The sequence below is a fragment of the Pleurodeles waltl genome, chromosome 9 (genome assembly GCF_031143425.1).
Source record: "Pleurodeles waltl isolate 20211129_DDA chromosome 9, aPleWal1.hap1.20221129, whole genome shotgun sequence".
In the NCBI taxonomy this organism is placed as follows: Eukaryota; Metazoa; Chordata; class Amphibia; order Caudata; family Salamandridae; genus Pleurodeles; species Pleurodeles waltl.
The window spans coordinates 669,046,903-669,071,400 of record NC_090448.1 but is presented as its reverse complement, the minus strand read 5'-3'; the positions used below and the strand labels follow the sequence as shown (position 1 = coordinate 669,071,400).

Genomic DNA, 24,498 nt, shown 5'->3' with positions numbered 1-24,498 from the left:
TGCTTTAAGAGTTGCATCATTCTTTGGGCTATGTGGTGCAAGATTGACGCAACTCCTCGATAAATCTGGCCCCAAGTATCCTGTCTGGGTGAAAGCAAGAGTTGTGCTTGAGGCTGACTACCTGTCGGGAATTTTCAGATTTACATTTAATTATTTTATTTGCCTAGTTTCAACATGAAATTTGCGGGCTCCAGAAATGTATTTGTCTTTTGCAAAATTTCCTTAGAATAAATCTGACCAGAGGCTTTCGTCTAGGACATTTGAAGGATTGCAATGTGGCCTCCCTAAAAAACCTGTTATACAAACTTGTGAATGTTTCAAAATGAGGTTATCAGAATGTGCTTTAATTTAAGCAAGTATGATAACATCAAACCAGCAATGAAAACACTCCATCGGCTCCCATTGAGGTCCAGAACCAAGTTCTAAACACTCTGGTGGTCATTCTGACCCTGGCGGTCTTTGACCGCCAGGGCGGAGGACCGCGGGAGCACCGCCGACAGGCCGGCGGTGCTCCAATGGGGATTCCGACCGCGGCGGTAAAGCCGCGGTCGGACCGGCACCACTGGCGGGGTCCCGCCAGTGTACCGCGGCCCCATTGAATCCTCCGCGGCGGCGCAGCTTGCTGCACCGCCGCGGGGATTCCGACCCCCCCTACCGCCATCCAGATCCCGGCGGTCGGACCGCCGAGATCCGGATGGCGGTAGGGGGGGTCGCGGGGCCCCTGGGGGCCCCTGCAGTGCCCATGCCACTGGCATGGGCATTGCAGGGGCCCCCGTAAGAGGGCCCCTAAATGTATTTCACTGTCTGCTGCGCAGACAGTGAAATACGGGACGGGTGCAACTGCACCCGTCGCACAGCTTCCACTCCGCCGGCTCGATTCCGAGCCGGCTTCATCGTGGAAGCCTCTTTCCCGCTGGGCTGGCTGGCGGTCTGAAGGCGACCGCCCGCCAGCCCAGCGGGAAAGTCAGAATTACCGCCGCGGTCTTTCGACCGCGGAACGGTAACCTGACGGCGGGACTTTGGCGGTCGGCCTCCGCCGCCCGCCAAGGTCAGAATGAGGGCCTCTGTCTCTGCATTGTCCATGAGGTCTACTGGAAAAACGGCTTACATACCTTCAATAGTGGCCCTCCAAAATATCCCCATTAGAATACCCATTCAGAATTAGTCTACCTAAATCCATTGTGAGCCTCTAAATGCCAGAAATACAGAGGGCAGATCAAGGATCCACACTGGAATGCCTTAGACCTCTATCTAATAGCTAAGACACACTAACTCTGCTTCAGAATTCTCTTCAAAGCTGAGCTATTCATGAGCTCCTTTCCCATGATTAGCTTTGTCTAGGAATAAGAACGAAGATGCTAAATTGTATCTCTCACCTTGCCTGACTCGACTCAGGAACTCATTTTTTTATGTGTGTTAATCTGTGATTTACCTACATTCTGTACGCCTAAGTGAATTTTATCACAGGATGATTTTCAACACTTTACAAAAAAGCTAAAAACTAAACATGACCAATGGCAATCCTAGAAAAAAAGTGCAGAAGTTTCAAAGTTTCAAAGGTTAATGCAAAGATTCAGCATATAGCCTTAGCATACAGACACACATAAAAGATGCAGCTAATGGCAGCATGAAAGTAAAAATTCAGTGATGTCAACCAATTGCATCTTTTTTAAAATCACAGTAAAAACAATAAAATCACATAAAAAATATAAAAATGATTTAAAATATTATTTTTCAATCAGTCAATCAATCAGGAATTTGTAAAGCACACTACTCACCCGTGAGGGTCTCAAGGTCCTTAGGAGGGGAGGGGGGTAAGGCGGGGTGCTGCTACTGCTCAAACAACCAGGTCTTAAGAAGTTTCCTGAAGGTAAGGAGGTCTTTGGTCTGTCGAAGGTGGGTGGGAAGAGTGTTCCACGTTTTGGCGGTGAGGTGTAAGAATGATCTACCGCCAGTTGTAGTTCTGCGGACGTGTGGGACGGTTGCGAGGGCGAGATCTGCGTAGCGGTGATGCCGGGTCGGGGTATAGAAGGGAGAGAAGTCTGTTGAGGTATTCTGGTTCGGTGTTGTACAGTGCTTTGTGAGCGTGGGTGAGAAGTTTGAAGTCGATTCTCTTGTTGACTGAGAGCCAGTGTAGGTTTTTCAGGTGGTCTGTGATGTGGCAGTGGCGGGGGATGTCCAGGATGAGGCGTGCAAAGGCGTTCTGGATGCATTGCAGCCTCTTCTGGAGTTTGACCGCGGGTTTGTTAGTGCATAAAAGACTTCATGAATCAAATGTATAAGTAAAAATAAAATCAGCCTACTTGATAAGTACTGCGTATTAACCCACTGTTTGTTCTTTTTTCAAAATAAGCCAGGCAGACTATAAGCAGGAGGCCACAGTGCAAAACATATCACTGTAGTCTGTCCTGTAGCACAGAGACAAGGCATCATAAGACCTCATTCTAAACTGATGAAGAAGTTCCGCCTGGCAGTTTTTGTGCAGAAAAGCAAAATATGTACATTGTATCCCTGCCCCCTAAAGTGCACATGGATGCTTGGGACAAGTGCGCCACGCATTTGGAACAATACCCTCTAGTTCTGTTCCAGGTGTAAGAGATCTAAATATGTGATCCGACTATGAGTATAATGCTCATAATAGTAAGCAATTAAAGGGGTTGTGTTGTTACTAGCAGTGATGAATTGCAAGTGCAAGTATGCCTCTTAACAACTGCAGTGCTCTCACCATTTGCTTGACTAGGGTCCCACCAGAGAAAGCCCATGAAGAGCTCATTAAGTACTTTACCTACGTGTTCCCCTCAGCTATGCCCCATTGTACTTTATTGCTGGTACTTCCATTGCAGAATGGAGACACACACCGGCCCAGGCGGTTTCTGTTTAGACCGGTCCAATATAGGACGGGTCTTAAAGCAGCTATATCTCATGCAGGTTGTATACCCATGTCTGCATACAGCGGAAGTAGAAGGGCCCTAGGGCCCAGTTTTAACAAAGTATGCACGAAACGACGATCCACTATAGGCAGGTTCCTGGCTCCTCATATCCTCATATCTTTTCGCCATAGAGAGCTGCAGAGAAAGCTTTCTGATTGCAAACCTTCAAGTAGACAGTTAGTGGCTGGCTACTCTAATCTAATGAGGGCACCACGCCATGCCCTGAACGTGACTGTGGGTTTCTCCAGGTGGGGCTGGCAGCTGAGTGAACAAGGAAAACACAAGCCCAGAGAGTCGAACTGAGCAACCTTTCCTAATGATTCTGCATCTATCTTGAATGACCTCCTTAAATGCAGTCCTGTTTTCTTCACCATAGCCTTCCTTTTCTTAATATTAGTAAGCAAACATTTGTTTTCTCTACAAAACCCAGTATTTATTGATCTCAGAGTATAATTTTATGGGCCTTGTTGGATTACTGTTGTTTCCGCATCAAAAGCCTCACCTAAATTTTAAAATTACTTCAGCCAATTTGATGGATAATATTACAGCCATTAATTACAGTTTGACTGCATTCTGCGTTCAGTGAAAGTGACGCGACATGGATGAGGCGCATTGTTGTGCATCTGTTTGTGCGTGTTGAGGCCGGTCAATTGGTGGCAGTAATAACAAGAAAATGCCCTTATTGCCAAATGTTACCAGACATTAACAGTCGTCATTTGCCTTTCCCTAGTTCTGATCTGGCTAGTTAGCAGCAGTCAAGGGCAATAATACATATGTAACACCCTTTCTTTAATCCTCGAATCGGCTCTTCTATACACAGAAGGCTTAGAATGTGAGCATTGACTACTTTGTTTGCCCACATTGTATTACTCCCTAGATCATTGAAATCTGAAGGCCTGGGCAGATCAAGACAATGTAACTGTGCAACTGTCTGTGTGGAGGATCAGGCTGGGGGACAAGGTTGTCAGTTCGAACTCTTTGGAAGGCTTTAACACGTTAATTGCCCTTTCGTCCTTATTGTACGCCCTCTGCTTCAATACAGGCTTATAAATTCAAAAATGGAAATTAACAACCAATAAATGCCCTCTTAAGGAGACAATAACACTTAGCTTGCATATTGCATTCTTGAATAAAGATAGGTAATATTTAGGCACTTCTTCTGGTGATAGAGTCTCTCTCCGTAATGAACAAAGTTTAACATTTGTGAAATCATTCAGGTTTAACAATGAGGAGGACCGTGGATTACGATCCTGTTTGAAGTTGCCATTTTCAATTTTTTCATTGATATGATTTGTTTTATTTAGGATTCATGTTTTGTTATGAGAACTTCATTTTGCTAGATATTAATGGACCCAAATTGGTTCTCGTGTTTAATTTTTATCAGTGCACTGAAAAAATAAATATGTTTTCTTGCTTAAAACGGTTGTTCAGATTTGCAATTATTTCCTCATGTGTTTTAACTCCATTGACAGTGGCTTCTTTAGACATTTATATGGGTATGCATATCTACTGTTTGGATCTGTGCCTCATGTTTAGCTAAGTACCGAACATGTGTGTATGTGATTGTAGTGAGCCTTATAAGTGATACAAGAGCCATTGGTGTATTTAAATTTATGGTATGCAGTTAAGCTTGGTGTGTGTGTCTAGTGTTAAATACAGGTCATTTTAAGTGCACCTATGTGCTAAGTCTCTGTCTATGTTTGCTGTTGTCATGTTTGACCTGCCTCCATGTTTGCCTCGTTGTGTCACTATCTAAATTTGCAGTTTGTCAATATACTGCGTGACAATGATTGCAAAGTGTCTGGGTTGGGTGAAGTTTTATTTTTGTAACACTCCTATTCTAAATGCTTTTCCATGTTATGCATGTGTTGATTTTAGATGGTTGGGTGACTGCCTTTGCTTGCTCTTTCCCTCACTATATAATGCGTGCCTGTGTGTTTACAAAATCCCTTTTTTACCCTGCCCATTGCATGTCTATGTTACATATGTAGCTATTCACTGCACGTGTGTTATATGTGTGGCTATTAAGCATGTCTCTTTTCTGAGGTCTATGTCATGTCTTACAAAGGCCCCGAATACGAGTTGCACTTTAAAGCAGGGTGGAAATTCCACAGGGTGGTACCACCCGTTTCCACCTCACAGGTGCTGAGCAATTACGGATTCATCCCCACGGAATGAGCAATAACAGCGAGGACCCAGTTTTCGTGGTCAAATTCCAACCTGAAGTCCCACTTCTATGGGTATTATCCCTTCAATGTACTACCTCATCTGGGGTGGTGGGGTTCGGGGGGCGGTGCAACACATCCGAGTAAGTGGGCTCTCAGGGAGGAGGGCATCGAGCCGAGTCAGGCTCCGAGGCTGGACTGTTTTTGCAGCCTAAACCCTAACCCATTTTAGTGGCTGGAATTTCCGGACAGTAAAAATGGGTCCAGAGTTCTCACGTGCAAAAAGTCTGGGAGTTGGAACACCAGACCTAAAATACACGTGTAGAGGGGGTTCCTACCCGGTGATACTGCTCCGCTCATTTCATATTGTGTCACTAAATGAATGCAATCATTGAGGTTGTTTGATGCATGTACATGCTCTCTGTATGCCTGTTTCTTACATGTCCACATTATTTCTGTCGATTTGCTTTGTGTTCCTTTAAGATCTATGTCACTTTTACGCATGTTGCGCATTGCTCTTTCTCTCTCTAAATTTTATCTTACTACAGAAGCGCCTAATCTTGTATAAAACTCTTTCCAGAATGTTCAAAACAAACGTCTGTCTTACCTCATAACCTATGCCGTTGCGTTTCTCCCTCGGTCGCCCCCCTCCACCTTCCAACTTCCCCGCCCCCCACACTCCCCCACGCGCATAAAACTAACTTGAAAAAACGTGGTCTTGTGGTGGCGGATATGCACATCCGTGTCTTCAGGTGTGTTTTCTGTGCCCAGCATTCGTTTTGCTCTGGGGCGAGACGAGTGACGCGCTGCGCACCTGCGGGGAGGAGGCCTGCGTGCGACGGAGACTCCGGTATTAGGGCCACAGTTGGCACAATTACCTTATGTTCGTTAAATGCGTGTGCCCAGGAGGGGCATGGGAACTAACTACCAGTAAGAGGCACGTACAAACTGTTGGATCGTGCTCATACATAGTATCTCCTCTGTCTTACTCAAAGAACTTCGCCAAAAGCATTCTGACAGGGGTTTGCAAATGTGGAATGATGAAAGAATGAAGCAAAAAAAATCAGAAAAGCTAAATTCTGGGTTTCACTGAAGGCCGTGATTGGTGATTCTCACAGTAGGTGTCTTCCACAGAACGGTTCCCCTGGCAGTGAGAGACCCGAGGTGCGCTGAGAGTGACAGGTCTGAGGCAACTTTTAGTTCCATGAGCTCAGGGAAGATTGCGGGGCCTGTGTTGTGTTTTGATGTTGAGGTGTTTTGACCGTCTCCTGAAATGCATTTGTGGGTCTGATGGGACACTGTAAGGTGAACTGCCTTCTCCATGAAACACAAAGTTCCTGCCTCACTCTATTTGGCAGATGTAGCTAGGTACCAAGGACCTGGTGATTCGATGGGAGGTAGTGCACCGAGCACTCACGGGTGCAATCATACCTCTCAGACAGAGTGCTTGACACCGAGCACTCACAGGTGCAATCATACCTCTCACAGAGTGCTTGACACCGAGCACTCACGGGTGCAATCATACCTCTCACAGAGTGCTTGACACCGAGAACTCATGGGTGCAATCATACCTCTCAGACAGAGTGCCTGACACCGAGCACTCACGGGTGCAATCATACCTCTCAGACAGAGTGCCTGGCACCGAGCACTCACGGGTGCAATCATACCTCTCAGACAGAGTGCCTGACACCGAGCACTCACGGGTGCAATCATACCTCTCAGACAGAGTGCTTGACACTCGCTCTCTGAATTCAGGCTCCCTGCTCATGTACTCCACACACACCAGATGGACACAAGCAGGGACAGAAAAGGGGCACATAACTATAATGAGGCTAGAAAGAATCTCAAAGAGGGACAAAAATATAAAGATCCGTCAAATATGGCTCTAGCAGTGTTTTGGGAACTTTTCTTGAAAGACGATGCTCATGAACTATTTGGGTTTTATTGGTTTGCTAAAGACACCCATTACACCAAGCTCACTGCTGAGTTGAAAAGTAGTTTCTAGAACATTACAGCAACTATTGGGATCTGAAATAGGTTGGACGAGCCCCTGAAACGAGACCACTGCATTCTTTCTGGGAGTCATGAATATTGATCTCAATTAAAAGGTGATTCAGTTTTAAAAACAATAGTTAACATGAAATAGTGCGATCTGAACATTGGTGCTGCATTGATATCTGCGCATTGCTATGGGTATACACGGATTTACATGTGATGTCGTTTAAAGCATTTTGATTTCCATTAAAATTCAATGGATTGGAAAATATTTAAAAAGTAAATCTGAAAAGATAACTGCATATATAAAGAAAGAGGTCCTGTAAATTAGTTCAGCAAAAAAGCAAATGCTGAACTCAAACCTAGGATTTTACAGCTGATCAAGTGCAACATTAGCGCTTAATTTGAATGGGTGGTTGCAGTTCGTGGGAACCGGGACTTATTTTTCGTCATCAGACTTTTCTTCAGAGCAAGAGAGTGATAGAGAGGAAATGAAAAATAAAGGATGAAGAAGGAAGAGCAGGATAGGACACCAGAGCCAAAGGTAGAAGATGGGGATACAAAGTAGCCTTCAAGAGGGAGCTAAAGATAGAGGAAGTCTAGGGCGGGGGAAGAAGGAGGTAGGAAGTAATATGAAGACTTGATCGCCTTTGTATCCGGCAGCCCTGGCATTCAGCAGAGCTGGCAGCAGACTGCTATGAAAAACCATAGGGTTACAAAGTAAGCACTATGTACACGCTACTTAATGTCAGCGAAAGGTAAAAGCAAGCCAGGGCCATGCGACATCTACCTGTGTCACTACTAATACTTCGGATGCACCAATCCAGCAGCAGAAACAGCTGAAGAAAAAGGTACCAGCACCTAGGAGTACTCAAGGAACCGATGCAAGCTTAAACGCCATCAGTAGTGCATCTGGAGAAATGTACTCTGTACTTGTCATGTCCACCAGTGTACTTTCTGCCAGTGGTGCACATTCTGCTGACGGAATCTCTTCTAATATATGAAAACACCAGAAATATTCCCTTAATAAACAGTGTGATGCGTGCGCTCCGGCTCCAGATCCCATGGAACTGAAGTTGAAGTCTTGCTGTATCAGGTGGAACAATTAACGACGCTATCACCCATGGCGGCTCTGCGCCGCGTGGCTCTGTGGCTAGGTTGCTGGACTGTGCACCTGGACAGCTCGGCTCAGTCTCACCTTTGTCATGTGACCCTCATGGGATATGGTGGCATTTATCTCCCCATGCTTCAGACTGGTATAACATTCTCTTTCTGGCTGTCTAAAAGCCCCTCACATCACTTCCTGCGTCTGTAATTAGGTTTGTTCCTGGGCTCAAGCACCTCAGTTTACTATTTATGGCCCACACCTCTCGCCCTACAATGCAAGTGTTCTTCTTCAATAGCCAGTAATTTCATTACCTGTGTGTGCCCGGAGGCCTCTGACAGTGGTTCACACCGCTTCAGCTGGAACACTAGTTGGATGTGGAGGAACAATTTATTATTGCACATGTATGTTATTCAAAATGGCGGTAATTGTTCTCGGGATGCAAATTGCGAAATAAATCCTCCTTCAAGCGAATAGCACTAGTATTCGTTCTGGCATTAATCATTTATTCTATGACAAGGTTGATAGATTTAAGACAAACCCAACTCATGTCAAGTCAACCACCTCCCGTCTCCATATATCCCATGTGTGTCCAGGCGCACATCTGACATTTATATTAAATGTTTTTTTCTCCTCTCTCTGGCGTTGAAACTAGTGATTCCGACAGCCCACCCTTCTCGGAGCAGGTGGATATGTCAGCGCTTTTTTCCGCCGGAATGGGAAAACTGCCAGGTAAAGATCCCGGAGTCTCAGGGTCCAAGCGATAGTTCACAATTCCAGGCAAAAACGCTCCTTAATGTGGTGCCGAGATACCAGCTGGAATCTGAGATTCTAGTCCACCTCTTCATCCCCGCACCAAATTCGAGCTAACTCGTAATGACGGCCTTTCTGGCAGGGCAGAGGTCACTGCTTGCACAGCAGATTATTTGCTGATTTTCAAATATCAACCGTATTTGCACTGTTAGGAAACACAAAGTTGCTGACGTTTCCATAGCGGATTTTTCGTTAGCATGCGCCTCACATACAGGCCCTTACTGGTTCACGATCGCACTCTGGATCATGTTAACTCTGAAGCTGTATAACTGTGTATACATCTCTGGAGCAGGTGACATTTTACCTCTGGATCGAACTCAAGAACAGGTTCGGCTTGGTTTGCAGATTGTCACTGCTTTGAGGTGGTGCCTGGCTGTAGCTGGAAGCTCCTTTGGGTGTAAATTTATAGCACTTGGTCCATTCATGGCACGTATTGCGCATTAATGTGCAAGAAGGAAGTGGGGTTTTGGCATGAGGAATTGCAAGAGGGGTTCGTAAACCTGACGCCTCGGTAATGGAGTCCAGCCTTCTGACGTGCGTAGTACGACATCTGCGGCTGTTATAGGTGACTCTGGGGGAAACAAAGAACAGTTTGTACAGGGAGCAATTTGAAGCAGACATTTTCTGTGATAACTATGAGATCCATGGCAGTGGCATTAGCAAATGATAAAAGCATCCTTGTTGCCAAGTATCGGAAGGATTATTGCATGGGACCCAGTGGCAGCAAGAAAATGTTAAAACCACTGGTAGTGAACCACACTAGAAGAATTAAAATTCATCATTTACTTTTTAGGGTCGAACGCACAAGTGCTCCCTCCCTGTTGTAATCTCTCTTTTGGCTTTTAACCATGCCCATTTCACGCCTGTCAATTTTATTGGTTCGTAGGCTTGCCTTTTAAAATCTGCTTGATTTCATAAGAGAAAGGCAGGCATACGTCATGCCTTTTCTGGTTTTTAGCCCTCCTCCAGTGCACCGGCCAACTACTGAAAACATATAAGGCTCCATGTTTTCAGCATGGTTTCTGTACTACTCTATTTTTTACTCAGCATGATTGCGCTGGGTTTTACGTAGCGCAATCGAGCTCCTTTTTTTCATTTTCAATTCCAGTGCGATCGCGCTGCATTTTACACAGCGCGATTGCGCAATCTTTTTTCTTTTCTTTTAATTTGTGTGGCAAGAAAAGTCCGGTTAGAAGTTTACAGCGCTAATAGCTCTAACTCGAGCAAATGCAAGACCCGTTGCATTGCAATTGCTTGTTTCATCTTGAAGTCAAATTCCAATGCACATTTTGTATTGGAGGCAGGACAATAAAAACAAGTTAACATTATAAACACTGAATGTATGTTTTGCATGAAAACTTGAAAGTTGCACATTTTACCATTGCAGAATTGGAGTCGGGTGTCTAGTTCGTAAGACACGACATGATGGCATAGGGATTGAACATATGAAATATATACACTTTTTATAATTACCCTGTGGCAGCACTGGATGTCTGTGATGATGTTTTTCTTTAAGTGACGGCAAAGAAGTGGGCCATATTTTCTTTTTTGTACTAGGTGTGCTTTGGTGGCACTCAAGGATCTGGAGGAAGAATTTTTCACTAGGTTTGGCAAGGAGGCTGTTCCACGAAAGGGTCCTTGGTGCCCTTTCCACTGTCTTTCTGTATCTGTGCCGAGACAGAACTGGACGAGTGTCTCTATGTTTGTTGTCTTTGCGTCAGCCTATACCCAGGTTTCTTAGTCATCTTGCTTGTCTCTGACAGTCCACGCTGCTTCCTAACTCTCTGTGGCACCCTAATTCTTGAGACTGTTTGTCCCCTATATTCCTATGTCCTCCTCCTCTTGCTTCATCCTTCCTATTCTAATCTAATCCTTACTCTTTGTCTCGAGCTTTACCACTGGGGATCAGATGAGTAAATGTCAGACTCTCACTAACACACCATCTTAAAGGGTGATCATTTCCAAGTCACAGGTCTCCTTCCTCATACCTTCTCTCTTTTTCCCTCTTTTCTTCGACTCTGTCAACCTTCATGCATCAAAGCAGTCTTAGAGTGGGCGTTAAACTGCACAGGTACACCAATTAGAACAACATCAAACAACAGGTGTCTGTTGTTTATGTCAGCGTCTACTTTTCTGTGCCTGTGTGTGTATGTTCTGTATGTGCATGGATGTGCCAGTGGGTGGATATGTCCCTGCCTGATTATATAAATGTGTCAGAGATCCATGTCATTGTGTGTGGAGGTTGTGGGTCTGCATGAATGCAGAAAACAAAATTTAAACTATTGGCTTTGTCGTTGCTTGTTAATACGTGTGACTTATTTGTTTTCTAGTTAACTCGTTTTTGTGAAGTAGCAGGATGTATGTCCTAGGATCCCACATGGTGCGCAGGGATAAAGGTCGGCACTGTTGTACAAGCAGCTCCGGGACAGAGGCATGCGGATTTCCTGAACAAGTTAGTGCTAGTTCTGACTGCAGTGGCGCCCTCCAACTATCTAAGGCCAATCACACTGGCACAACTGCCACATAGTCCAATGTGGCACTACCTCCAAGGCCTTGTAGAGAAGAGATACACGTCACAAAGCATGTGGACAAGGGCATGCACTCACAGCAAACAGGACCAAAGAGTTTCCTTCTGGCCTAGACCCTACTCCTTTGTGGAAATGAGGGGCTTCCAGGAAGGCTCTTTGGTTCAGTCTCACAACAACGGGTTACAAGCCAAATCAGATCAGAAGCAGTGCTTGACAGTGAACGCGTTATGCAAATTAGATGACGCAAAATACTAGAGATTTACATGGCATGTGACTGACTAACCCAGCCCTGCTTCCCATTCACACCTGAAATCCATATACGGTCAGTTTGCATCTGAATCTGGGCAATCAGCCTGATGGATGATCTTGGGAACATCTACCATGCCTTAACACCTATACACTCTAACTGTCACCTAAGAATACTTTTAAGAACACATGGCTCCGGACTCTCAGGTGTGGTAGCCTATGTATCTCTTCATCAACATGTGAACTACATTCACTAGCAGGCTTTGCCATCTGGGACAAGAAATATTAACTTTTCTATCCTGTGTGTGGACTTGCAGTGGTTAACTGCTTGGGGTGGCCCACTGCGCTTCTCCTGCATATCCCATGGCATTGTCGAGTAGGACCAATGTCTATGGACATATGAAATATCTGTGCAATCAGTGGGGCTTCTTTGTCATCTAAGATTTAAAAGTAGAAAAATATTTCTCGCACTTGGGTCAACAAAGGGACTAATACCACACCAGGGGCCAATAAGAAATGTTGCTTATTTTTAGAACATGTGCAAGTCACAATGCAATGGAGTACTGCATTATAATTACAAAAAACAGTGCTCACACTGCCAAAGTTAGACGCAGAGTACTTGATGAGTGACATCTCCCTGGTTGCCACACCAACGGGTGATGATGTCAAGCAGATCCTGTTCTCACGCACTGGCCCTTGTTGAGCAGGATGGAGGGGAGGAGAGGTAGTGGCTGTGTTGACGCTGCAGGCGGATGTGTGTGCAAACAGCTGAGTTCACCCTGAGGCACTCATACCTCTTCGCATGTCCCGAGAACCTCCCTCGCTCAAGCACTCAACTGTTAGATCTTGGCATACGAAGCCGCCACAGTGTATTTTTCCCATAAGATGGACTTGTGTGTCCAGGACGTTTGAAGACTGTCATTCTGAATCCCAAATTTCTCAGTAACTTACTAAGTTTTTCTGATTTTTCCTCTTTTATTCCATGCTTCAGTATCATTTTGAAGGTCTTCTTGGCTTTTTTCCCATGGATTCTAACAACTTCTGCATAATTTTAGCTATGTTCTTCGTCCCAAATATAGCTCTCTTAGACACACCTTAAACATCTACATCTGGAAACACAAAATGTAACAGCAACTAAGGTTCACCAGACCCTCCCAGTTTGCCCCCTCCTGTTTACTCTTGACATACACGACTGTGCTTTGTTTCAAGTTGCCCTTGCTTATTCAGTATTACTGCTTAACTGACACCTGTTTCTGCTCCAGCGTTTTTTAAAAATTAATCCTCCTTTTGCTCCTCACCTCGCCCACTCCAGCAGGCAAGAATTTACCCATTTGCCATCTTTTCTGTGGTACATATATTTGTTATTTTTATCCCAAATCTCCTCTTCCACTTTTCTAATGTTTCCTCTACCTTCTGACCCATGTTCCATATGTGGGCTTCTTATTCTCACTGTACACTTAGGCCGAATGAGATACTGTATCGGTTTTTGCACATTATGAAATTAGAGGCCTATTATCTCCCTATATTTTACAAAGTTCCCCCTCTTGGGACAAGTGGATTATACTACACTCGGCTTTGGACACCTGTCTCTTGGCTCTCTTTGAACTGCTCCTAAGCATCTGGAGGCATGGAGTTCAAATCTAGACACAAAACTCCAGAGGTGGCTTGCGAAACTGAATACAATTCTAATGGGACCATTCGAACCACACACAACATCCCAGTGGCCACGTCTAGAACAGACCACAATGCAAAAGCCGTTCCCTACAGCACTGGATAACCATACCCCTGGTGTCGTCCTATTGGCTATATGTCGGGTGATGACATCTCCTTTCAAACGCTAGGTGTCTTCTTCATTTCATGATGTGAAGCTCCCTGCAACCAAACACTCACCTTTCATCATGAAATACCTTAAATGACTGTGCAATGTTTATGCGCAAATGGCCTACGGGTTGAGTTACATACATTTAAGAGAAAAGCCCTGGGAAAGCCGTTAGTGTTAACCTTGGTGAGAGTACATTTTTTAAATGTTATAATTTTTTGGTCCCTGAGTTTGTGGAATCTGATGTCCCACTATTTAGTCCTTCAAGATTGCTGTGGCACCCAGTGCATTCCCAGATTAGCAAATGTGTAGTGTCTTGCCTAGTGTTAGAGTCCCTTAGCGGGGAAGGGGTGCTCTACAACTTGTTTCCTCCTGTCATTATCTCAGTCACCAGACACAAATTTTGAAATTGGTGGACGCTCCCAGAATTCCACATGCAAAATCCGCAAACAAACCGGTGAGGGTTCCACCCATCACAAATAGATGCGCCCTGAAGGATGGAGTCAGAAAGTTAGGACTGGGTTGATAGTTACATTTTTGTAGGCAAACTGGAGCAAAAAGGTTTCTCCGATTTCCTAAGGCCTAAACAGAGATTGCATCATAGAGCCCGTGTTTTGGTTTAACTGATTACAGAATCGAAATGACCACGACTCTGAAAAACTTAAAACCGAGAACGGGGTGACAGGCCAAACCAATAGGGCGATCAATGACACAAAGCAAAATACGGTAAACGGCTTTGGAGATACAACATAAGGCGTAGTTGAATAAATATGAAATAAAATGAGGAATTTAATAAGGCATAACAAAGCCGACTAGAGTGAACTGTGGTGGTGACAAAGAATACAGTGAACATTTCATTGAAGGGCGGTGACAAGTATACTGACATTAAATAGTCTAAAACGGGCAATTTAGGGTCATAAACTAGAACGTGTACTTGCAGTGATGTGGTTTTAATGTCACGGCACAGGAGGAACATGTAGAGCTACAAGCAAAAGTTCACAATATAAGTCACTTTGAGAGAGTCGAGTCGATCGAAGGACAGTAAGAATCACTTTAGTGCCCCGAGGATTAACACCCTGTCCATTCTTTAAGCAGGGCCGGTCCTAGCGCTGGTGGCGCCCAGCGCAAGAATCCATTTTGGTGTCCCCCCAGGAACCTCCTCCATGGATTCCCTCACTACCACCTACCAAAAGTGTCCTTCATCCCTCCATAGCCCTCTCTCACATATATTTAATTTGTTTTAAAGAGCTGGTAAAGGCGGGCTTTACTAATCTACTCAGCTAGTGGCATAAAATACAGTTCTATTCTTTGCAGTAGGCATATTAACCCTCTGTGCTACTTTGTGGTTTGTCAAAACTGCCATTAGACAAAACCCCATCGCTCTCTTTAGCAGGAACATTAATCAAAAGTGTTATCTTGACATTTTTATTGCTGCCTGAAAGCTAGAGGAAGATATTGCTAAGCACAGTGTCCACCTTAAGGTCAGTGCCCTTCCTTAAGGTCAGTGCTGCACCGGTTGCACTGCCCTAAAGCCAGCCCCATCTTTAAGCATTTACACAAGGGTGGAAAGGGATGTCACCAATGGGCAGCTGTCATCAGCTCAGTTGGTACTGCAGAGTGCAAAACTGTTGGACCTGACCCTTTTTGCAGGGTTATCCCCCAAAATGTTGCTTTCTTTCTACTATTTGTTCTGACCTATCTTTGGTGGCTTTAGGAGTCTGGCCACTTTACCACTGCTAATCAGTGCCAGAAGGCATATGCCCCCTGTCTAAAATGCATTGGTAATTAGTTTATCCATGATTGGCAAATTTGATTTACTAGTAGGTACCTAGTAAAGTGCACTATGTGTATCTAGGGCCTGTAAATCAAACACTACTTGTGGGCCTGCAGCACTTATTGTGCCACTCTCATGAGTAGCCCGGTAAACATGTCTCAGACCTGCCAATGCAGTGCCTGTCTGTGCAGTTGTAAACTGCCATTTTCACCTGGCAAGTGCACCCACTTGACAGGCCCAAACCTTCCCTTTTACTAGATGTAAGGCATCCCTAAGGTAGGCCCAAGGCAGCCCCATGGGCAGGGTAGAGTGTATTCAACAGGTAGGACATGTGTGTTTTACATGTCCTGATAGTGAAATGCTGCTAAATTCATTTTTCAATATTGCAAGACCTTCCTCTCCATACGCACTTGCACCTGAATAGGACTGTGCCTGTTATTACACAAAGCAGACCTCAACCCCCTGGAGTGTGTCTGGGGCCAGGGCAGGAAAGGCAGGGTCCTGTGTACTACAAAGACTTCTCTTTAAAGTTTGCCTACTTCAAAGACACAAATGGGTATAAGTACTGGACCTCTCACACCACATAGTGAGAACACTTCTGGACTGAGGACATTCTGCCAGGAAGACGAGCTGGACTTTGAAGGAGGGACTGCCACTCTGCCTGTTGCTTTGTTGTGCTGGCCTGCTGCTTGCTGATTCTGTCCTGGGAGTAAAAGGACTTGACTTTGCTTTCTATATCCTGCTTTCCAAGGTTTTCCAAGGGCTTGAACTGAGCTTGCCTCCTGTTAAGAAGTCCCAGGGCCATCAAAGACTTCACCTGCCAGTGCCTGGCTGAAAGTCCTGACTTGCCAAGTGGTGCCAAATTCAGTTCCTGGGCCCTTGGAAGTGAGCTCTGGTGCAACCAAGAAGAATCTAAGCACATTGACTCCAGAATGACTTTGGGACCAGCACCGCTCTTTGACATCGCACCTCTGTCTGTACTGGAACTGTAGCCTCTGCTGAGGGGAATGACCGCGACCTGCAACACATGCTTGATGCCACTGCAGTGCCTCTGAAGTCCCGCCACAGCATGACTCTGAGTGCCGTGTCACTGACGTCCGTGACACCCGACTCTGACACCGCTCCAGCACCTGTGGTCCCATGGTGTGATTGCAACATCGCAATGTCGCCGCCTCACATCTTAACCTGCTGGATTCATCTACCCGCCATATCGTAAAGAACTGACGCCTCACCACCGCAATTGCCTCATCTCCCCTGCAACTATAAGGAACCAAGGCCTCTCCTCCCCTGCCTAGCAGTAAGAAACTGACACTTTACCTTCCTGGTAGCCGTACGGAACTGATGCCGCACTGGCTCGAGCGACGGATCACCTCCCTGACTCCGTGAAATGTCTTTGTCACCATATAATTTTAAAAAGTACTGTACCTGGGGTCTGTGTAACTCCGTGACCGGCCCACACTCCCTTGCGAGTGGCATAGGACTGTTGGAAGCGACTCTGTCAAGACACCATGTTATTCCCAGTTGGAGCTATTGTGTTTCTAAGTGCTATACTAAGATTAAATCTTTGAAAATTCGTATCTTTACTTGTGAATGTTGAATTTTTGTTGCTTTGGTCTTGTGTTACTCAGACAAATATTGGCTATTTTCCTAAACTGGTGTAGAGTACTTTTGTGGTGTTGTCACTATGTTACTGTATGTATGTACAAATACTTTACAGATTGTCTTTGAGATAAGCCTGACTGCTCATGCCAAGCCGCCAAGGGGGTGAGCAGGAGTTATCTTAGCTGTGTGGCTCCCATGCCCTGACTAGAGTGAGGGTCCCTTCTTGGACTGGGTGCAAACCACTGCCAACTAGAGACCCAATTTTTAACTAAAACATTAAGTTGGATTCAAGAAATTTCCAAGTGTGATTAGAGAGGTAGCTTTTGGACCACCAGTGGAATGCAAAGTTATGTATGTGAGGTGGAAATACCTTTCTCTTAGCAGTATATAATGCACAAATGATGCCATGAAGCCATGAAGCACAAGAGCACCTTTAATTTATTTTCATTAATGATACAGACAGCGTGGCAAAACAGCAGTTTCCATAAAGCCAGACCTAAAAATACTATCTCTCTTTTGCCTCCTCTTATTTTTGCAGGTTAAATTGGCTGTTAACACTTGTTTTACATCTTTAAATCACAATTAATTTAATGTCATTGGAATTTAAGCATCCAAGTCCCTAACGTGTTTGAAGTGGTGCAGGTAAAACCACAAGCTCCACAAAGTTAACATGTGATGCTTGAACCATTTAAAATTTTTATTTGCATTCTGTGTACATGTTTTCAGTGTTTGAACATAAGTTGCACAACTCCAGGGGAAATGCCCATGTTTAAGAGGGGAATAACATAAATAAATTCAACTTCTGAGTGGATTTTAACCTGTCCACGTTTGTTTCTTTTTTTGCAGATGTATCCCACAGTGAGCACCATGGCATCAGGTCTTGGATCCATGAACACAATTAACTCTTACATGACGCTAAATTCAGTAGGCTCTTCTGGCTCCATGAACATGGCCTACCCTGCCAGCAGCTTGAACAGCTCCCCTTTGTCAGCACTTGGGGGCCCTGCAAACCCAATGGGACTCGCCTCAGTGACAGGTCAAGTAAGTCCAACGTTGACCTCGCTGGGAGGACAAGGCCCTTCTATCTGCTCTTTGTCCCCTTACCAGAGTATGAGCCAGCCCATGCCACCGCTGTGTTACTCGTCTTCCAGCATGAGCAGACCCAAAGAAATCAACAAGCCCTACCGACGCACCCTTACTCACGCCAAGCCTCCATATTCCTACATCTCTCTCATCACCATGGCAATCCAGCAAGCCCCCAGCAAGATGTTAACTCTAAATGAGATCTACCAGTGGATCATGGAACTTTTCCCTTACTATCGTGAAAATCAGCAACGCTGGCAGAACTCCATCCGACACTCACTGTCCTTCAATGATTGCTTTGTGAAGGTGGCAAGGTCACCAGACAAACCTGGCAAAGGATCCTACTGGGCTCTCCATCCAAACTCTGGTAACATGTTTGAGAATGGCTGCTACCTACGGAGACAAAAGCGCTTTAAGATTGAAGACAAATCGAAGAAGCAATCTGCTAAGTCAACATCTTCTCAGGATTCATCTGCTAAGCACTCAGAGAGCCACCCCCAAGGTCAGAGTCCCAATACAGGCTCAGAAGGACCTGACTCTGGTCACTCTGATGCCTCACATGGTTCCGAAGAGCAGAGGACCATGGTCCAAATGGACTGCCCTGGTGCCCAGGGGTCATCTCCAGTCTCTCAGACCTCTCCAGTACCCATTTCCCAATCAATGACCAGTCATTACTTTCCTGCCTCAATTACTAATCTGGACCTTCCTCATGAGCTCAAAATGGACCCTCAGTACAACTTTAATCACCCATTTTCCATCACCAACCTGATGTCCTCAGAGCAGGGTCATAAGATTGACCTCAAATCTTATGAGCAGGCCATGGCCTATAACAGCTACAGCTCCTCACCAGTTGAAAACAAACACAACTATGAGTCATCCACATCACTCAGTGAAACTGGGTCATACTACCAGAGCCTGTATAGTCGATCCCTGCTCAATGCCTCCTAATGGACGCAGCAAGACTGCCAGGCAAACATGGATGCCGTTCAGGTTCCATAAACGGACATAGAGAAAATATTCAGAAAATAAGACAAGAATGTAAACTAAAGGACAAAAATGAAATAATTCATAAAAAGTGAATTGCTGTATTTTATTCTTGTTTGTAAATTTGTAGGTGTTCTGAATTATTACTGCAACTTGTACAGAATTATTCTAACGGTTGTTTAGGCAAAGTGGAATGTGAGTGCTGAATTAGAGAGGGAGAAGGCTGAGGTGATGCCACAATGAAAGGAATATGGTTTATGCTGCAGGAAAGTAGAGAGATGTGCCATGAGAAAATACAGTTGGGTTATTTGTAAATAATAATGAAGACCATAATGCTGTGACAAGTCACCGATCTCTGGAAGATGACTGTACTCAATTGTTTTGCCTACACTTGGGGAGACTTCGCTTCAGCATGGAATGCCTTTTCACATGTGGTGCTGCCTCTTTTTTGACTGTATGGAATGTCTCATGATTCTGCAAGGCTACTGATAAGGCAGCGATCCTACGACTGTTGACTGATGGATCAAGTTTAAATCATGGATGCAGTATCACTGTGGTCATGGATAAATTGGTCTCACCTCTTATGTATGTCTCTTGCAACTACCCTCAATTCTGTAAAATTTCCTATGATTGGGAATACAGTTATATATTTGAAGATAACATCTCTTACCTTCCCGGTTAGACGTACCTCGATTGTAAAAAAAGGTGCCTCTCAAAACTCATAGGTGAAATATCTCTCTCGCCTTGTAGGTCACATGTCTTGATCACTGATGAGGATCTAAAAGGTATGAGAAATATCTTCTCAATCTCAGAAAAGTCTCTCAATTCAAGCAACCTTCTCTGAACTACTGGAGAAGTCTCATGATATGTATGAATGTGAATTAAATTATGCCTTTTATTATGACTTTTTGATCATCCTGGGTGTTCTATTTTGAGAAAATGAATATTGTAGTACGCTTGTGCTTCACTTAAGGGTCAAAAAATGTCATCCAAAAAGTCAGAAAGAGGGGTAAACAGACTGCTGGTTGAACACGTTTAGGAAAAGCAAGTTACTGGCAGAGTCCACAAATGTGCAAACAAAACAAAAGAAATAGGTCATAGAAAAGGGCAAATCTCAGGTCATATGTCAAATGTTAGTTGCATTTGTGACACACAACGTGGTAATAATGTTTGCTCTTTTAGCTCAACTTCAAACAATTCCGTGGGAAATACCTTTCATTGAAAATACAGCAAATAGAATGTCTTTGGTCCACTGCAATCAGATCCATGGCAGATTTTCAGGCTAAATTTAAGTTTGATTAATATAAATAGCAATAATATATCCTAAAATATGTCTTGGCCTCTGACCTCATGAACACAAGATGGGAACTCATCATCCCATAGTATGAAAATGAATTCACATTGTCACCTGCGTACAGTGTTACATGTATAATGATCTAAACAACAGCACTGCTTGTCTTCCCAATTGCATGTCTATTCAAAGAATCTTAAATAATTATGATTAAATAATACTGTATCTCCTATGCATACGAATGGTGAAACATAAGTCACTAGTATAAAGTTCAAAGAAGCCAAGCCAAAGCAAAATCTGTTTAAACATTGCAAATATGTGTTCTCTTTTAAGAGAGCAGCAAATATTCTTATTGGCTTGACCATATTTGATTAAGCTTGAAACAAAGATACAGATTGACTAATGAAGAAAAAGGAATTCCACACACTTGGAAAACACAAATCGCTAAACATCAAAACGTTTAGTAAAAACAAGTCCCAGATAATGATTTATTGTATAGTGTACTCGTTATTTGGACGAATGTGACAGTCATGCTTTAGCCTGGGATAAAGTTGAATGAGTAAAACTGGAGGATTTCAGATAGAGGAGATACTTGTGCTGTTGCAGTCGCAATCATGTTTTATGATGTGTCTCATGTGTAATAAATTCACGATATACAAGTAATCATAACAAAATATGACATTTAAGAAAAAAATCAAGCAAGACTGGCAAGCAGATCTAGATGGACGGAAAATATTGCTTCTCTGCAATCTTGAAAATTTGAAATCACAGTTCCAGGTGTTTCTCTCTCTGAAGCAAAACAATCGTAGGATGAGCAATAATGACACCAGAAATTAAACCACACTCGCTTGATCATTCTGGTTTGGTGACATGATTACATCCTGATAGGGACCAGGATATACCTACCAATAACATAGACATTGCTATTCATACAATTTGGCTTTTGTACAACCCTCCTTGATTTCGAAGCCCAGTGCTAAATTTCAACTCTTTTCTTGTTTGTAATTTTGTAATCTTACCCAAATATTTAGAGTGCTGATTAGCTGCTTAAAAACGCAGTGCTAACAAATCCACTATAAACATAAGAATGTGGTTAATTAAAAATCTCAAAAAGGTACAATAGGATAGAATGGGAAGACGGGTGTCACCACTGAAGAACAGAATGAGTCCATCCAAAACAGCACAGCATCCACTTAAAAATGCAATCCATGTGCTGAATAGACAGGAGCCAGGTTAGCAGGGGTCCCTCTCCGTAAAGCATCAAGAGAATCAGTGGAGCAAATGCAGAAGGACCAATGGAACGGACAGGAGAGCACAACATATTTCCTACCTGGTCAAATTATCAAGAGAGCCTGGCAAACACAAGTAGTTTATTATGACATCTTACTCACAGGGAACATTGTGGTAATGCCATATTCTGTCCCCAAGAAGGAGAAAGTTCTCCTTTTCCTACTGGTAGATTGCATATTCTGGCAGACTGATAATGGTCAGTGCCTGCTAATGTCCCTAATCAGCAAACACAGTTTGGGAAAATGAAAGCTGGTCATCAGTGCTGAAAGAATAGAGGGTGTTGGGAATCTAAAGGCTTTGGGCCAGCTAATAAAACAGTTGATAACTGTTCCATCATTCATTCAGTCTGGCAGTTCACAGAATGCAATAGGTAGCATCTGAATTGCTCATATACACAATAGGATGCAGTGAACACAGAGACAAAATGCCTAATAACAAACTCATCTAATCAGCCTTTTTCGTGACCTAAAAGAGAACTTTGACTTGCACTTACATGTTTGGTCTCTTGCACCTGTCACTAGCAGATTGTTTGCAGATCATTGATTCAGTACATAGGGTATCTGGTCATATTGCATTAGATCTCCTGAACCTCGCTATCCAACCTTCATCTACACGCACCACAATACCAACAGATCCTTTCGGAAACAAACAATTGAAGATCATGATTCGCTACTGCCTGAGAGCAAATGTCCCACCAACAGCCGTAAAAAGGGTTTTTATAGAGGTATGAGGTGACTAGCAGGGCTAGAGAAGTGTTTTTGTGTTCAATGGTGCGTAGGAGGAGCAAATATAACTACACTTAGGACTTACTACGAAGATGCCCTTAATGTAATTTATATTGTACAAATCATTATGTTTATTTAAGTTCAGGTGTTACTTTTAGGTGTTGCAAATGTCTGTCTTATATGTAAAGGAGATGCTTGCTGATTGTCCGAGCTGCCCTTCACAACCAACACGAAAGAGAGAATTGCACTTGAGACTGTGTTTGAATAAATTCATTATCGCCTAGAAATGATAATTCATAGTTTTAGAGGTTGGAAAGGCCATCAGTCTTTAGAAGAGCTGTTAAAAGAAAGTGACATCTGGTGATAAACAGAGACTGAGAGCATATATTAGTCACACCTGTGTTCTTCAACATGATCAGTTTTACTCTTATATCACTGAATCTCCTAAATCATACCTTGCTGTGTCTCTCTCTTTCTCTCCCATGAAGCCATTAAAATGTTACCAACAGCATACAAAATTGCAACAAACAGATCAAGATAACACTGCTCTCACCAGACTTCATCACTTCTCAGGTCTTTGTAGAAAGTTTAATTTCAGTCATTGTTACCTGCATTATTAACCTCTACCAAGGTAGCCATTGGCTACTTCTTCCTTCAATCATGTGGAGGCCCTGGCGTTTGTCTGCATCTCCGTATGTTGGTGCTGCTCTTCTAGGTCATTGGACAGGGAGAGTTCCCCATTTCCCGTGTAGGGTTTAATTTAGCCATAGGTCAAGCGACTGATGTTGGTGTTGGGTGTGGGTGAAGGGTGGTTAGGAAAGCTCACATTTTCCCTCAGATGTTACTATTTTAGAGTTGGGTCATTGCTTTCGTACAGAAGTTGACTTTGACAACTCATTTTTTTAAATGATGGAGGAGGGAGGGAAAGCTGTAATTGTGTTTTAGAAATGTTTGGGGTGGGAGGAGCTTTCTATTTAAATATTGCTTTGGATATGGGACAATAGAGTTTGTTTAATATATCTGTCTTTTAAAACGTTATATTTCATTTCTGTGTTGTTTCATTGTTTGTTATTAAAGAGAATTAAAAATAGAGCACGTGTTTGTAGCAGTTTTTGGGGGGGGGCTCCTGAATGCGCAGAGTACGCAAATAGACCCAAACGAGAACCGTCAACGTACGTTTGGAACTAATTGATCAAGTTTTCCAATCAGGACCTGAGCATCTTTCAACGCCCCATGGTGCGAGTGTAGCAGTTGGCATCGGTGAGATTCACCACAAGAAGGCGCTTGAGCTGATGCATAAGAAATCGAAGTAAATACATGAAAATTGGCACGTTTATTCCAGTGTCCTCAGTCCTTTGATTTCTCAATGGCAACACGAGGGACCTTCTTCGAAAACCTCTACTTGAATGCGGGTAAAAAACACACGTTTTGTGCTCAGTTTCACACATGCACATGCCTGCTGCGCGGCATGCTCCCGACTCGAGCGTGTATGCATCTCACAGTTTCCCATCGACACTGGCTTTGGTGTTTTAATTCTTTGTGTTGTTTTTTGGTATTTGCATGTGATATTTAATTTAAGAAGGAGAGTCTAGCTTCGTGTAGCAGGCAAGTGTTATGCATAGAAATCGTGTAGTGCCGTTCGTTGCAGGCGGTGGGCAGCAACATCCGGTTTCGGGGTCTGACCTTACTTTCCATGGGAAGACTTTGACCCAGAGCCAAGGAGGGAAAGGCACAAGAGGGGGGACGAAGGAGGAGAACATACAGTAAGTGGCAAAGGAAGAAAACAGTGATGTAAAGAAACCTTCAAGAGTGAGTTATAGGTACAGGAATTATAGGGTACAGGACAGGAGAGTCATGAGGTTAAATCAAGACTAGATAGTCTTACTATCCAACAACCGCAGCATCGGTGACTGGTTGGACTCCTAAGAAAACCTTCAGCCTATGCAATTATTTTTTCATAAATTAAGAACTGAGATTTATTCATTATTCACAAAAGATGTTGGTGGATGATGCAACCTGAGAGCCAGGGATAACAGTCATCAAACCCTTTGGGTAAAGTTGTGGTTCTTCAGAATATTGTTGGACTCAGGTTCACATGTCAGCAGCAGGGATCTGGTTAAACATCTGGTTAAACAAATTAAAGATGTG

General features: G+C 43.8%; 1 protein-coding gene across 3 annotated transcripts in view; it reads left to right on the top strand.

Moving 5' to 3' along the window:
• Positions 1-23,440, top strand: part of FOXA3 (forkhead box A3) — a 135,615-nt gene extending 112,175 nt beyond the window's left edge. For all 3 annotated transcript variants that reach the window (XM_069207746.1, XM_069207745.1, XM_069207747.1), the window contains one exon: positions 17,824-23,440. In XM_069207746.1, the coding sequence (XP_069063847.1) occupies positions 17,824-19,008 (1,185 nt within the window). In that variant the 3' untranslated portion in view covers positions 19,009-23,440. The remainder of the gene's footprint in view (positions 1-17,823) is intronic.
• The last annotated feature ends 1,058 nt before the right edge of the window (positions 23,441-24,498 follow it).